Consider the following 13,042-nt stretch of genomic DNA (forward strand, 5'->3'; position numbering starts at 1 on the left):
AGCATCTTAGCTGTAGAGGGCAGTGTCATTGGCCCTCATATGTGGGATCCGAACCGGGGCCCTCTGGCGTCCCAATCCAGTTCTTAACCATCGCGCCACTCGGCCGGCCCTAAAAAAAGGTTTTTTAATGTGAGATGTCAGGGAAGTCTTTACTTGACAGGCACTTTGGGGTCAGAAGAGTAATTCCAGATGGACCGTTGGGTGAGGCTCCTGGGGATTTGAGGAACGGGACACCGTGCGGCCAGGCCCCTGGGGGAGGGTGACACACCCCCTGGCCGCGTGGGTGTCTGAGGCAGTGCAAGTGGGAATGAACCGGGTCAGTCACAGAGCGGGGGGCGGGGGCCCCACTGGGAGAGAGGGAGCACAGGACCTGAGGCTGGTGGGGTGGGCAGAAGTGCTGGGGCCCTGGGGGCCGCAGTGAGGACTTCCGATTTACTGAGCAAGGTGGGCCACCGCTTGAGGGCTCTGAGCAAGGAGTGACACCACGTGACCTACTTTTAAAAGGCTGCTTCCAACTGACCCTAAAAGGAAGCCTGGCTGGGGGCGTGAAGCAAATACAGGCAGTGGGTCAGCGTTGAAAGTTCTCTTCTTCCCAGCTCCCTACCCCGGGCTTGGGTAGGATGGGTGCGGATGGGGCATGCTGCACAGGGCATGGGGGTCCACTTGGGAGGATGAGGACTTGGACAGCAGTGTAACTTCTGCCTGGAGACTTTCTGTGGCCAAGGGCGTCCATGGGGTCTGGCTGGCTGAGCGGTCCCCGGGGTTTCCAAGGAGCGGCACACAGGATCAGGCATTTCTCTGCTCTGGGGGGAGGTATGCAAGACCCAGGTGTCTGAAGATGTCTTCCTCTGCAGCCACGTGGACAAACGCCTTCTGCGAGGAGAGAGGGGGCCTTGGTGCCTGACTTCCCCCCCCCCGGCCCCCCCGCAGTGGCTTCCCTGACAAAAGCAGGGGACAGGGCAGAGCACAGCCTCAAGGCTCTGCCTGTGGGTTCCAGGCTGTGGGCCAGGGGCCAGGCCGCCAGCAACACCCCTGCCCAGCAACACACCTGCTCCGGGTCATACAGCCCCCGGCTATTCAGCCACAGCCCCTTCTCGGTCCGGCTGAAGCGGCGAAGCTCCCGCTCAAAATGCTGAGGGTGGAGGGGTGACAAAGTCAGTAGGGCCCAGTCCAGCCAGGCCCGCCCCTGATGCCAGGCCCTGCCCACACAGCACACTCCCTACCTTGGAGCCAGTCCAGCCAAGCAGGGCAAAGGGGAACTGACCAATGGGGACGACCACCAGGTCCACACGCACAGCCTTCCAGGCGGGCCAGGGCCCCCCCACGGCAGCTCCTGGGGGCCTCGGCAGGCGGAAAATGCAGAAGCTGCTTTCAAAGGTGTCTGGAGTGTGGCTCTGCCACGTCTGGGGAGCGGGGTCTCTGCAACGATGGCGGTACTGCTGGTACAGGACGAGGCCCTGGGGGACAGCAGGCGTGAATGGCACCGCCCCTGCTGCCGGGAGGGCAGGCCCAGGTCCCAGCAGGTCCCAGCGCTCACCTGCTTCTTCAGGTGGAGCACCACTCTGGGCAGCAGCCCCGCCTCCTGGCCTTCCTGGGGGTGGGTGATGAGGAAGTCCACATCGTGGCCCTGTGACCTCCCCCTGAGGGGGCAAGAGTGACTCTGCCATCCAGCGCACAGCCTGAGCGCAGGAGACCGTCAGTGGGGGAAGGCCCACCTCAGGCCCTTACCTCCGGAAGCCGCCAGCCAGCGTAACGGTGGCTCCGGGGAGGGCCTGGCCCACGGCTGCCTCCACCACCAGCTGCAGGGCCTCCACTTCGGGCCACTGGACCGGGCTGCTCAGGTCCCCATAGTGCCGGAGTCCTGTGGGCGGCAGGCTCTCCTGACCTCCCAGCCGGCTCTCCCCACTGTCCTCGCCTCCCTTCTAATCATGGAACTTTTATTTTGGGATAACTGTAGATCCAAATACAGTTGAAAGAAATACCAGGTCCTCTGTGCCCTCTACACAGCCCCCGCAACCCCCCAAGTGTAACATTTGTGTCACACCCAGATGCTGACACCGACACAGCCAAAATACAGGCTCCTTTCAGTGCCTCGGCTGTCCCATCCATAAAATGGGACGAGTTGATAAAAAGACACGGGAGAGGACGTCCATAGCGCTTGGGAGCAGCTCACTGCAGCCCAAGGACATCTGCTCACCTGTCAGGACCCTACCCTCCACTTAGGAGATCTGAAGTGTAGCAGTGGCAGTACGTGGCAGAGCCAGCTCAGCACTGCTGCCACCTCTGGCTTGACCATGTCCTGGGAGAGGTGACTCAGTGAACCAGTGGGTGTCACACGGCGTTGCGGGTCTGCTCCCCACTGATCGACCGTGCAGGTTTCCTAGGACCCCCAGGTGCCATCCCCACCTCCAGACCCTGGGAAGATGCTCAGGGGTGGTGGGTACTGGGCTGTGAGTCTCCCTCAGGCCACACAGACAGAACGGACTATCTGCTCAAAACCTGCTACCCGCAGAGTCCCACACTTCACAGAGGGCGGGACGGAGGCTCGCAGAATCTCTCAGGGCCACAGCCACCTACCTAGTAAGTGGCAGAAATGGGATTCAAACCCAGGCCGAACCAGCTCTCAAGTTCATGTCTTTTTCACTTCAAAAGGGCCAACTCCCACGAGCAGGCCCCTCCAGGGGCCTCTCCTACCGCACAGGTCCCCTCGCCATTGGTCAGCAGTCAGGTGGGCAGGGCCCAGGCTGTTCCGACAGGCCCTCCCCAGAACCGGGAGGAAGGGCCCAGGCCTGGTCCAGTCCAAGTCTAACCAGGAGGTCCTGAATATCATGTTAGCTACTGTGACCATCATTATTCACTGAGAAAGGACTGCAGTGGGTCCTCACTCCACCGGGCGGAGGCCCCAGGAAGCCCACCGGAGTTGTCTGCCTTCCCACAGGCCCCCACGCTGATCCCCTCCCCACCCTCCAGGCAGCGTCTGCTCTGAGTGTGGGAAGCGTTCAGGCCCTATGCTTTGGGCCATGCAGGCCTCTCTGAAGCTCACCTGCTTTCTGCTGCTGGGTCAGTCCATGCACCTGCTCCCGGACATCGTCCAGTGTCCGCAGCCCTTTCCGGTACCATTGGTCAGCAGTCCTGACTCCAACCCCAAAGATTCCGGTGAAGAGCTGTTGGGGGGATGAGCACAGCCCTGTCAGGGGTCGGGCAGAGCTCCTACAGCAAGATGCAGGTGGCGACACTGATCTGCAAAGGGGTCGTCACAGGCCAGCACGGCCGCTGGTGGCCTCACTCAGTCATCATGTGGCCTGGCCAGTGCTGCCCCACTTGTATTTTTCCAGTTGAAGCAACCTGCCCAAAGCCACACAGCAGTGCACAGGCAGGATTCAAACCTATGCAGCGCCCCCTCCAGGGGACAGCAGGGGAAGGCCCCGAGCACTTTGGCCTCCTCCTCTAGGAGAGGTCTGTCCCCAGGACTTGTGCAGCTCCAGCCTGTGATTCCATCACAACAGCCTCCTAACGGCAGCTGAGGCTCATCAGTGCAGTTCTCCTGAACAGCCAACACAGTGGCCCCCTAACAACTTGAGGGTTGTTTTAGCAGGAGCTGATGGGGATGAAGGCTGGGGCTGGCTGGGGCTGGCTGGGGCTCCACTCCAGGCTCAATCACAGCAGGTGTCACTGCCCAGTCAGGGGTCAGCACAGACCCCAGGCCAGTGGAGACGACACAGCTGGAGCTCACCTCTCCTGCGGGGGCTGGCCACCCTCACAGTCTCCCACACATGGTTGGACCCTGACCCTGGCCCAAGCAAGTCACCTGAGTCTTACAGCCCATTGGTCGGGGATAGGCACCTGCCTTAGGCCGGCTACTCAGAGCCCCTCCAGGAATTTCTGGAGCTAAAACAGGTCAGGGTGGAGGATGCAGCGTGTGGCAGGAGCACCTTCTGTGGCCATGTCTGACCCGGGGGACAGCTGGCGTGCCAAGGAGGAGGAACAGCTGAGCCCTACTTCCTGCAGCCCCGCTGTACCCCTTTCTGGGCTGTGCTGGCCATCCTCTCCTTGATCCCCATAACCAAGAGCATGAGCTGGGTCACTGTCACCAACAGACTCCTGAGAGGAACTATGCTGAGAATAACCCGATCATATTGTTTACAAACAAACTTTTGATTGTTAACGTACTCATCTGCCTGCTCGGATGCCTTTGGGACTTTGGGGCCCACGAGGAGGCAGGCGCCTCTGCCCTGTCGGCATTTCTGCAACCCCCCACACTCCCGTGCTCTGCGTGCCCAAGCTCCTCTGCTCTCCACATGGCTCCTCGTCTTCCTTGAAGCCCCGTGGATCCTCACAACATTCTGGGCAACCGCCCACAGCAGCGATGACCCACCCTACCAGGCCAGCCCCATGGCCCCACAGGTCGCAGATCTGCCGGCCGCCAGCCACAAAAGCCGGGCGCCACAGCACACCACCAAGGCACCGGGCAGCTGCATGTCTGTCCAATGGGAAGTGAGGTGGAGCAGTGGGAAGGCACGCTGTGGACACGGGCAGGACGACACCAAGATGTCAGTGTGACATCAGCTGGACACAGGGCAAGGGTGTGAGGTCCTCAGGCCCAGCCCGGGGCACCTTCTGCCCACATGCTGTTTGAGGTGCAGAGCATGTAACACACCGGAGAACGTCCCATCAGCAGCCCAGTAAGGACACACAGAGCTGACGGAGCCATCTTGAAAAACAGGCTTCTCCCTGCGGCTCTGTGGCTGTCTGTGCGTATCAGGTGTCAGCTGCCACTTCCTCAGAGACCTTCTCTGAGCCCTGGGCAGGGCCAGCCGCACCACTGCACCCTGCAGGAACTGTGGGGTCCCCCTGGGGAGGAGGGCTGTGCCCCTGCAGGCCCCCCTGTGCGCACCTTCATGCTCTGGTACCTCTCCGAGAGCCGGACCCTCTCCACTTCGTCACACACGCCATGTTCCAGCAGCTCCTGCAGCAGACACACACTCTGAGCTGGGGCCTGGCCCGGCAGACCCCACACTCAGCGGCAGGTTCTGTGGTGTCGGGCCCTGAGGGACCTGGAAATGGACACTGCCCAGGAGGCACCCAGAGCTTCAGGTCCTCACGGCTACTCTGTCAGATGAGTAACAAGCCCCAGTGTATGGAAACCGCCTTCAAAACCAGTGAAGAATTCAGTGCGACTTCATTTAAAAGCATAACTGAATTCAAAAGCACCTTTGTCAGGTATGGTCTCCCAGTGATGTGTACCAAAGGACAACTTTCCTCAAACATTCTGCACTGTAAGAGGGGCTTGTACTCAGGGCTTCTGTGCCACCATCCTGGGCAGTTTGGGCAGTTGCCAACAGTGCCAGCCATCAGCCATGCTAGGCCCCTGGAAGCCCCTTTTGTTGACTCCTCTCAGCCACCCTGAAGCAGGTGGTGCGGCCCTCATTTACATGAACAATCTGGCGGTGGCTTGCCACCTCCTGGGAGCCAGCATCAACGTCGGCTCGAAACCACCTTGCCACCTGCTATCCCCAGGCTCCAAGGCCTCCTCGCTCCACTGGCCTTCACAACTCTGCCTTGCAAAGCGTGGTGGATACCTACCTGGACGACCCTGCAGGAATGCTCTCCAAAGTGGGGCAGGCCCTGCAGCTGGCTCAGGGCTGTGACTGGGCTGGGAAGTGCCTTGAGCACAGAGGCTGCTCTGGAGAAGGACAGGAGGCGGCCCTCGCTGCCTTCAAAGCCCGCTGCCTCTGCCAGCGTCTCCAGAGCCTCCTGCAGGGAGGGGCCCTCGGTGAGAGCAGGGTTCGGGAACCTCACCCCAGCCCTCCAGCTGCCACCCACCTGTTCCCACGGCCAGGCAGGGCAGCGTGGGGGGTGCTCTCAGGGAGGCCGGGAACCCATGGCTCACCGAGAGGCTGGTGTTGTGGTGTGTGAGGGGCGTAGGACGCTGGCAGGCATACGGTGGCATCCACACTGGGCTTGGCAACCCCTGTCTAAACGTGGCCACCTAGGGATGGGCAATGAACGGGCCGCTGGGAGGCTGCACAGCTGGCAGCCCCCCAAGCCTTGCCTCTTCTGGGCAGTCACCTAGGGCTCTCTGCACACAGAAGGAGCTGACTCTGAGAGGAGAAAACTACCGGAGGCGTTGGGCAAACGTGGCGCTGCCCTGCTGAGCAGGCCCCAGAGGGCTCTTCAGGCCAGTGGCAGTAGTGACACCACCTGCGAACCCTCATGGACACGTTTCCTGCTGATGCACATGCTGTGTGTGCCCCACCTCCCAAATGTCTGTCCATCAAGTGGGCTGGGCGTGCCTGTCATCCCCACCTCAGATGGGGACAACTGAGGCCTCATGGCTCACAGGCAGAGCCAGGATTTGAACACAGGCAGCCTGCTCCGAGCCCACAGCTGCATCCCCCAGCTCTGCTCTGCCAGGAGGTACGGAGTCGGCAGCGGCCATGAACCTCACAGCAGCCTGAGGACAGCCTCCCGTTGGCTCTCATGTCATCTCACTTAGGGGTCACATTCATCAACTTGGTGAACAAGAAAAGCCAAAAGATGCTAAAAATAAGTGGACCCCAAGAGTCTGCACCAATGGTGACAGCAGAAGCTGGGATGGCCTGGCTTGCTGATGTGGGCAGAGCCCTCACTGCCCACGTCATCTGGACACTGAGGCACTGCTGCCATGTCAGCTGTCCCAGCTTAGCTACAGCCTGCACTAGGGCTTTCTCTGTGGCCCCACACTAGTCCTCCCCCCAGCTCACCTCCAGGCGGTGCCGGCACTCCACAGGTACAGGCTGCCCAGCTGCCATGCTCTCTGTGAACCAGCTTATGTCCAGCAGCACTGGGCGGGCACAACCTGGGGCAGGGGGCGCCGCCCTGCTCTCCTGCCAGCAGATGGCGTCCTCAGCAGAGGTCTGCTCCATCACAACGTGTGTCACCTCGGAGCTGGGCGGACAGAGAGGGAGCGGTGAGGCCCTGGCCTTTTCCCAGGCCTGCCATCCTTCCGGCTTCACTCCATACCTCCAAGGCATTGCTCTGCCTGGACGGGCACCAATTCGTGCTCCAGATGGCACCGTCTCAGGACTTCCCAGCCCTGTCTCCTGGCGGCCCTCTGCTTCAGCGACTATCACAAGCCCAGTGATTCTGTGTTCTCCCACCCCAGAGAAGGGAGCTGCTCAGGGGCCAGGACCGGGGGTCTTCATCTAAGCGCTGGAGCCGGACAGCTTGGGCGTGAACCTCAGCTCTGCCACACCCTTGCTGCGTACCCCTGGGCACCTCACCTCCTCTGTAAAGCAGAGCTGATGACTGTCCCTTGTGCGGCTGTTGTAAAGAGTGATACGAGCTAATAGGCCAAAGGGCTCAGACGGTGCCCAGCACGCTGAGCTGCTGTCACCCTCCTCCTCCCAGCGGCTACGCTACACCCCTGGGGACAGTTAAGTTAGAAGGGCTGCAGGGGGACTGGCCTCTGGCTGGCTTGCTTTTTCCACATCACACCTCTGGGAACCAGCTACCTTACTCTCAGCGTTGCCGCTGCAGGCGGTATCTTTTTGTCATCCTGGAGCCACTTGAGAGTCACTTTCTCAGTCCCAGGAGAGAGGAGATGGCAGGGTGAACTACGGCAGAAGGGCTGTTAGCCAGTCACACCGTTCCCCGGCCTACACCCACACGGCTGCTATAGAAGCCCTGGCACACACTGTCCCTTGACCTACAGATCGTGACCCTAACTGCTAGCAGCACCCTTTTACAGAAAAGGAAACCGACAAGGGCTACGTGGCCATGACGTCCGAGTGCTAACTCGGAATCCTCCCCCGGGGCCAGCCACGAGCGAGTTCTCTCAGCCCCCTCAGCTGTTTAGAAACATGGCATGTGAAAGCGGCCGGGCCGCTGCCAAGTCCCGAGCACGGGCTTCTGTGCTTAGGCTGTCACACCACGCAGCGATGTCCTCCCGTCCACGGGGCGCGACAGCGCGGTGAGGCCAGACGGTGGGCGCCGCCCCCGCCTCGCTCCCTCAAGTAGGATGCCTGGGAAGGAGGCCCCGCCCACAGGTAGGAGGCCCCGCCCACAGGTAGGCGGCCCCGCCCTCAGGTAGGAGGCCCCGCCCACAGGTAGGAGGCCCCCGCACTCAGGTAGGCGGCCCCGCCTGGCCGCGAGCGGCGCACCTGTAGGCGTCCAGCACGCGGAAGCCCTTGGACAGCGCCAGGCGTGTGAGAAACGCCCGGCGGCTGCGGCCCATGCGCGGCTCCGCCAGGTAGATGGCGACACCCGGGAAGCGTGCTGCGGAGGGCATGGAGCCGGAGGAGACCCGCGCCCGCCGCCGTTTCGGGAGCATCGGGGCCCAGGCCTGGGGCGCGCTGGGCGAAGGTAGCGGGAAGGCGAGCAGGAGCCGGAAGGAAGCCGGAAATTAAGCGGACGGAAGCCGAGTGGAAGGGGAAGTGGTGCGGGGCTCCACCCCGGAGGCAGGCCCCGCCCCATGCAAATTGAGCTACTGAGAAGCTACGGTTCCGGGCTCCCACCGGATTGGGTGTCCCGGCCTCTTGGCGCCAGGGGCCCCGCCTCTATGCAAATGAACCATAGGACACGCCTTCTTTTTAAATTACTCTCTTGGAAAGCCGCGTTGGACTCCGGGAACCACCCGGGTCAACAGACCAGGTCGGGGGGCGGTTAGGGTCAGGGTAGTGGGGTGCATCCTCGGCCCAGGGAGGGGGCGGAATCGGCCCTTGGCCAGGGCGGGCGTGAGGTATCGGCGAGGCCAGAGGGGCTGCGGACAGCGGCAGAGGCAGAGCCGGTGGCCGCGTAGACCTGGCGGCGCGGGGTCCCGGGACGGCGCAGTGGGGCAGATGCGCGAGCCTGAGCGTGCTGGTGGAGCGGCCGTATCAAACCTGGGAAAGATTTTTCAGTCGCGTGGCGTTGAGACAACTGGCCGACCATTTGGAAAAATAGAAGTTAGCTCCCTCCCTCACTCCTTAACACCAAAATAAAATCCAGATGAATCAAACATTCAGATCTAAAAAAAAAACGTACTGGAAAGTTGATGGATGTTTTATAGTCTAAGTATCACAATAAACCCGAAACACTGAAGGAAAAGAATGACACATTGACTACATCGAAATTTAAAATGTATTTAGAAATTAAAAGGCAAACCAGAGGGTAAGTCTCTGACATATTTTGAAATTAAGTCTAATTCGTGTCATGAAATTGTCCACAGACAAATAAGGAAAGGGCAATGATCTAATGGAGAAATTGGCAAGAACACCAACAGGCAATTCACAAAAGAAATGCTACTCATGAACTTATACCAGGTTGCTGTGCTGTCCAGTCATTAGAGAAGTCCAAATATACGCGAGAAATCTTTACCAGTTGGCATTGTCAAACGTTTAAAAAATTGATCACACATGTTGAAAGTGTGAGGGAATTGGCAGTTTGTAGGAAGGACAAACAAAAAAAAACATCACACCAAACAATTCCGTTCCCAAGGTTGGGATTGTGTTGAATCTACAGGTCAGGTTGGGAAAGCTGACACCTGAAAAATATTGACTGTTCCTGTGTGTTTCTCTCATTTTCAGGCACTATGTTTTGGAATCTCTTTGTTATAGCAGTGTAGCCATGCTCAGACGAACAGATAGGATAGGCCAGGTGTGACCCCTGTCTCACCCCTCTCCTCCATCTTCTCCCAATTTGCAGTGGGGACAGAGCTAAGGGAGGCAGGTGCCTTAGCCCAGGACTCTCAGCCTCCCAGGCGAACTCCCAGCCTGCCCTCCGCGGCCCCAGGACACACACTCCAAGAGATGGAGCTTGTGGCCCCGTGGTCACCCTCCCCCCCATCATTTCTCCTCCTGCCAGCAGGGAAAGGGGTGCTCCCAGGGCATCTGGAAGGGGTGGGAGCCTAGTTCCCCATCTGTGGGATCCACCTCTCCTCAGGGAGCATACCTCTATCTCCTGGAATCATTTCCTTTTAATGTCCTCTGTCTCTGACCAGGGCAGAGGCAGCTTTTCATGACCCATCATACCTGACTACCTAAAACACTGGGCAGCTTGCCAAAATGAGGGACACAGGAACGCAGGTGCAGGGAGGTTTTGTGATGGGGAGGGTGACCCTCAGTGCCCACCGAGTGGAAGCCTGGGTACCAGCAGGCAAGGCCATGTTAATGGGTGGCGTGTTCCTCTCCTCCCCTCCCTGGACCACCAGGTCACTGTCCCTCCAGCTGGGAAGTGGAGAACTCAGCCCTCTATTTCCAGTACACCTGGCTTAGGGTTCCCAGATGCCTGAGTCCCCAGCTTCCTGCTCCCCACACTGAGACCACCCCCCCAAAAAAATCAGAGCGGCCACAAGGATGACCTCTAGGCTGGGCCCTTTCAGCTGCCCTGACGGTGGAGTCTCTCTCCCTGCTCCATTCTCATATGTGTTCTGGATTCGTTTTATCTAGATGTATGAGCTTGCATTTTTCCAAGATGCATCTCATCTAGCAAGCTATTTCCTGTTCCCGCTTCCGGGTCGGAGAGGTCCCTGGGGGTCATGTTCCAGTCCTCGTGAGCATCTTCTGTGAAGGTCACTTCAGTGCCGCGGGCCTGTCTTTGGCCTGTGGGGCCAGGACTGTGTGCTGGCTTTTGGGCCACCCCGCTGTCAGTTCCAGCTCCTGTGGGCTGCGTGCCAGCGGTGCTCAGCGAGCACGCGGTCAGACTGCTGACGCTGTTGGCCTGAGCTCCTGAGGGCTGCTGGCCTCAGTGCTGGTCTCGGGCCTTCCTGATCTATCCGCCACATGATGGCTTTGGGTTACCTGGTGTATCAGTCAGCTCAGGCTGACATAACAAGATCCACAGACTGAGCAGCTTCAGCAACAGAAACTTTATTTCTTACTGTTTGGAGGCCAGAAGTCCGGGATCAAGGTGCCGGCAAGGTAGGGTTCATTCTGAGGCCAACTCTTGGTCTGAGGCTGGCACCATCTCACTGTTCTCACATGACCTCTTCATGCATGCGAAGAGACAGACACATGAGAGAGATCTCTTCCTCTTATAAAGCCACCAGTCCTGTTGAATTAGCATCCAACCCTTATGACCCCATATAACCTTTTATCTCCTAAAAGCCCCGTCTCCAAATACAGTCACTTTGGGGGTTAAGGTTCTAGCCTCTGTGGCTCCTGGTGTCCTGCACTTGTGGCCACAGGCCTCCAGTCTCTGCCCCATTTCCAATGTCCACCTTTCCTCTGAACCTCCTTTTCTTAGGAAGGCACCAGACATTGCATGTTGGGCCCACCCTAATTCAGGACGACCTCATCTTGAAATTCTTAATTACATCTGCAAAGACCTTTATTCCAAATAAGATCACATTCTAAGGTTCCAGGTGGACATGAATTTTGGGGGGCATCATTCACCCCACGACTCTTGAGTCCACAGCAGTGACCTGGTCTCAGCTCTGGACTCTGTGACAGACTACGTTCCCCGGGCCAGATGGCCAACCTTCACTGATCTGCAAAGATCCGTCAATTGATAACTAAGATGCTGGTGATGGGCAACGGTTCAGTGTGTCATCTGTATGTCTGCATATGTTTGAAATTGTAAGAGTGAAATGTTTTAAGCACGTGCATACACATAATGAGATCAGTACTCTCTGCCAGGCACTGCTCTAGGCACTTGACAGGTGTCTGCACACTGACACCCAGGACATTGCTGTCAGTGGATGACATCCATGTTCCCGTCTTGCTGGGCAGGAAAGAGAGACACAGAGAGGTTAAGTAACTTGCCTGAGTTTGCTCAGCAATTGAAGAGCAGTGTTGGGATGTTGTCCTGGAAAAACACTGCTGTGTTCTCCTTTACGCTCACGTAACACTTCTGACACTGATGTGTGGGTTTTCCACACCCAGCAATTCTGTGACACCAGCTGCTATCCTCCAGTGCAATTCCATTCTGACACTGACTGGAGTTAGAACAGACCCACAGGTTAAGGGCTCAGTCCCTCACACACACACACTTCATGCCAACCTTGAGTCCAGGTCACCCCTGTGCTTCTGACTGACCCATAAATTGGGGTTCCCACAACCCCCTCCTCGAACTTCGTAATTTGTTAGAATGGCTCACAGGAGTCAGGCAAACAGTTTACCTCCTAGATGACCAGTTTGTTACAAAGGATATGAACAAACAGCTAGATGAAGAGATGCACAGGGCGAGGTCTGGAATGGTCCTGAGCCCAGGAACTTCTGTCCCCATGAAGGTGCGTGTGCCACCATCAGAAGGACGTGTTCACCAACCGCAGGCTTTTTGAAGCCTGCACTGTGGGGACTGGCACTGAGGCTTCCTCATGGGAGCATGATCATCACTCAGCCGCCTCTCCCCAGAGGATGGCGGCAGGGCTGCAAGCTCTAAGCATCTAACCATGGCTGGGTCTTTCCGATGGCCAGCCCCCATCCAGGAGCCACCCAGAGTTGCTTCGTTAGAACAAAACTCCTCTCACCCAGGAAATTCCAAGAGTTTCAGGAGTTCTGTGCCAGGCACAGGGGGCAGAGACCAATGTGTGTGTTTTCTGTTACCTCCCAGGTGTGACCCCCGGAGCCTGGCTTGGGCACCGACCTGGTCTACGTGCTTCCAGTCGCCTGGACGGTAACCTAACAAACTTGTTATCTCTGGAAAGTGGGCTAGTTTGAAATACAACAAAATGGATCGTGACAGTTTTATTATTTTGCCCATGTAATTATTCTGCAACGAGCACACAGCACTTGCGTAAGAAGCGTGTTCAGTGGGCCGCAGCCTCAGCCACGTGGGGGTGCCCAGCCTGGGGTTCCCGCTGCTGGACCGCAGGGGTGGGAGGCTGGCAGGTGGCACTGGCGACTCGGACATCTCCTAGGCCCCACCCGTTTCTGATAATCCACAACTGGCAGGATTGCAGACCCAGCAGCAATTTGGCAGGTCCGGCGTGTCCAGCGCGGCGCACACACGGACACGTGGGGACACGCGCTGGAGGCCCCGCCCGCCCAGGAACACAGACTCTTTTTGGCAAGTGGCGCCTAAAGTGAAGTCGGCAGGCCAGGAGGGGGCGCTCTGTTCATCGTAGCTCTCGCGGCTCCCCCCC

The 13,042-nt window shown here is 58.6% G+C and overlaps 1 protein-coding gene across 4 annotated transcripts; it reads right to left on the reverse strand.

Moving 5' to 3' along the window:
• Nucleotides 1–692: 692 nt before the first annotated feature.
• On the reverse strand, nt 693–8,408 carry POLM (DNA polymerase mu). Of its 4 annotated transcripts, XM_019626613.1 has the most exons (12): nt 8,142–8,408; nt 7,494–7,595; nt 6,744–6,927; nt 5,891–5,989; nt 5,584–5,754; nt 4,895–4,966; nt 3,044–3,164; nt 1,729–1,861; nt 1,538–1,640; nt 1,224–1,457; nt 1,049–1,132; nt 693–873 (listed from the first exon to the last, which is right to left on the reverse strand). In XM_019626613.1, exons 1-12 carry the CDS (start codon nt 8,309–8,311, stop codon nt 787–789), a joined length of 1,560 nt encoding a protein of 519 aa, XP_019482158.1. In that variant the 5' UTR covers nt 8,312–8,408; the 3' UTR covers nt 693–786. The 4 variants fall into 4 exon arrangements, with proteins under 4 accessions (XP_019482158.1, XP_019482159.1, XP_019482160.1 ...); XM_019626614.1 differs by lacking the exon at nt 7,494–7,595; XM_019626615.1 differs by lacking the exons at nt 5,584–5,754; nt 5,891–5,989.
• Between the last annotated feature and the right edge of the window lie 4,634 nt (nt 8,409–13,042).

This window comes from Hipposideros armiger, unplaced genomic scaffold (genome assembly GCF_001890085.2).
Source record: "Hipposideros armiger isolate ML-2016 unplaced genomic scaffold, ASM189008v1 scaffold_685, whole genome shotgun sequence".
In the NCBI taxonomy this organism is placed as follows: Eukaryota; Metazoa; Chordata; class Mammalia; order Chiroptera; family Hipposideridae; genus Hipposideros; species Hipposideros armiger.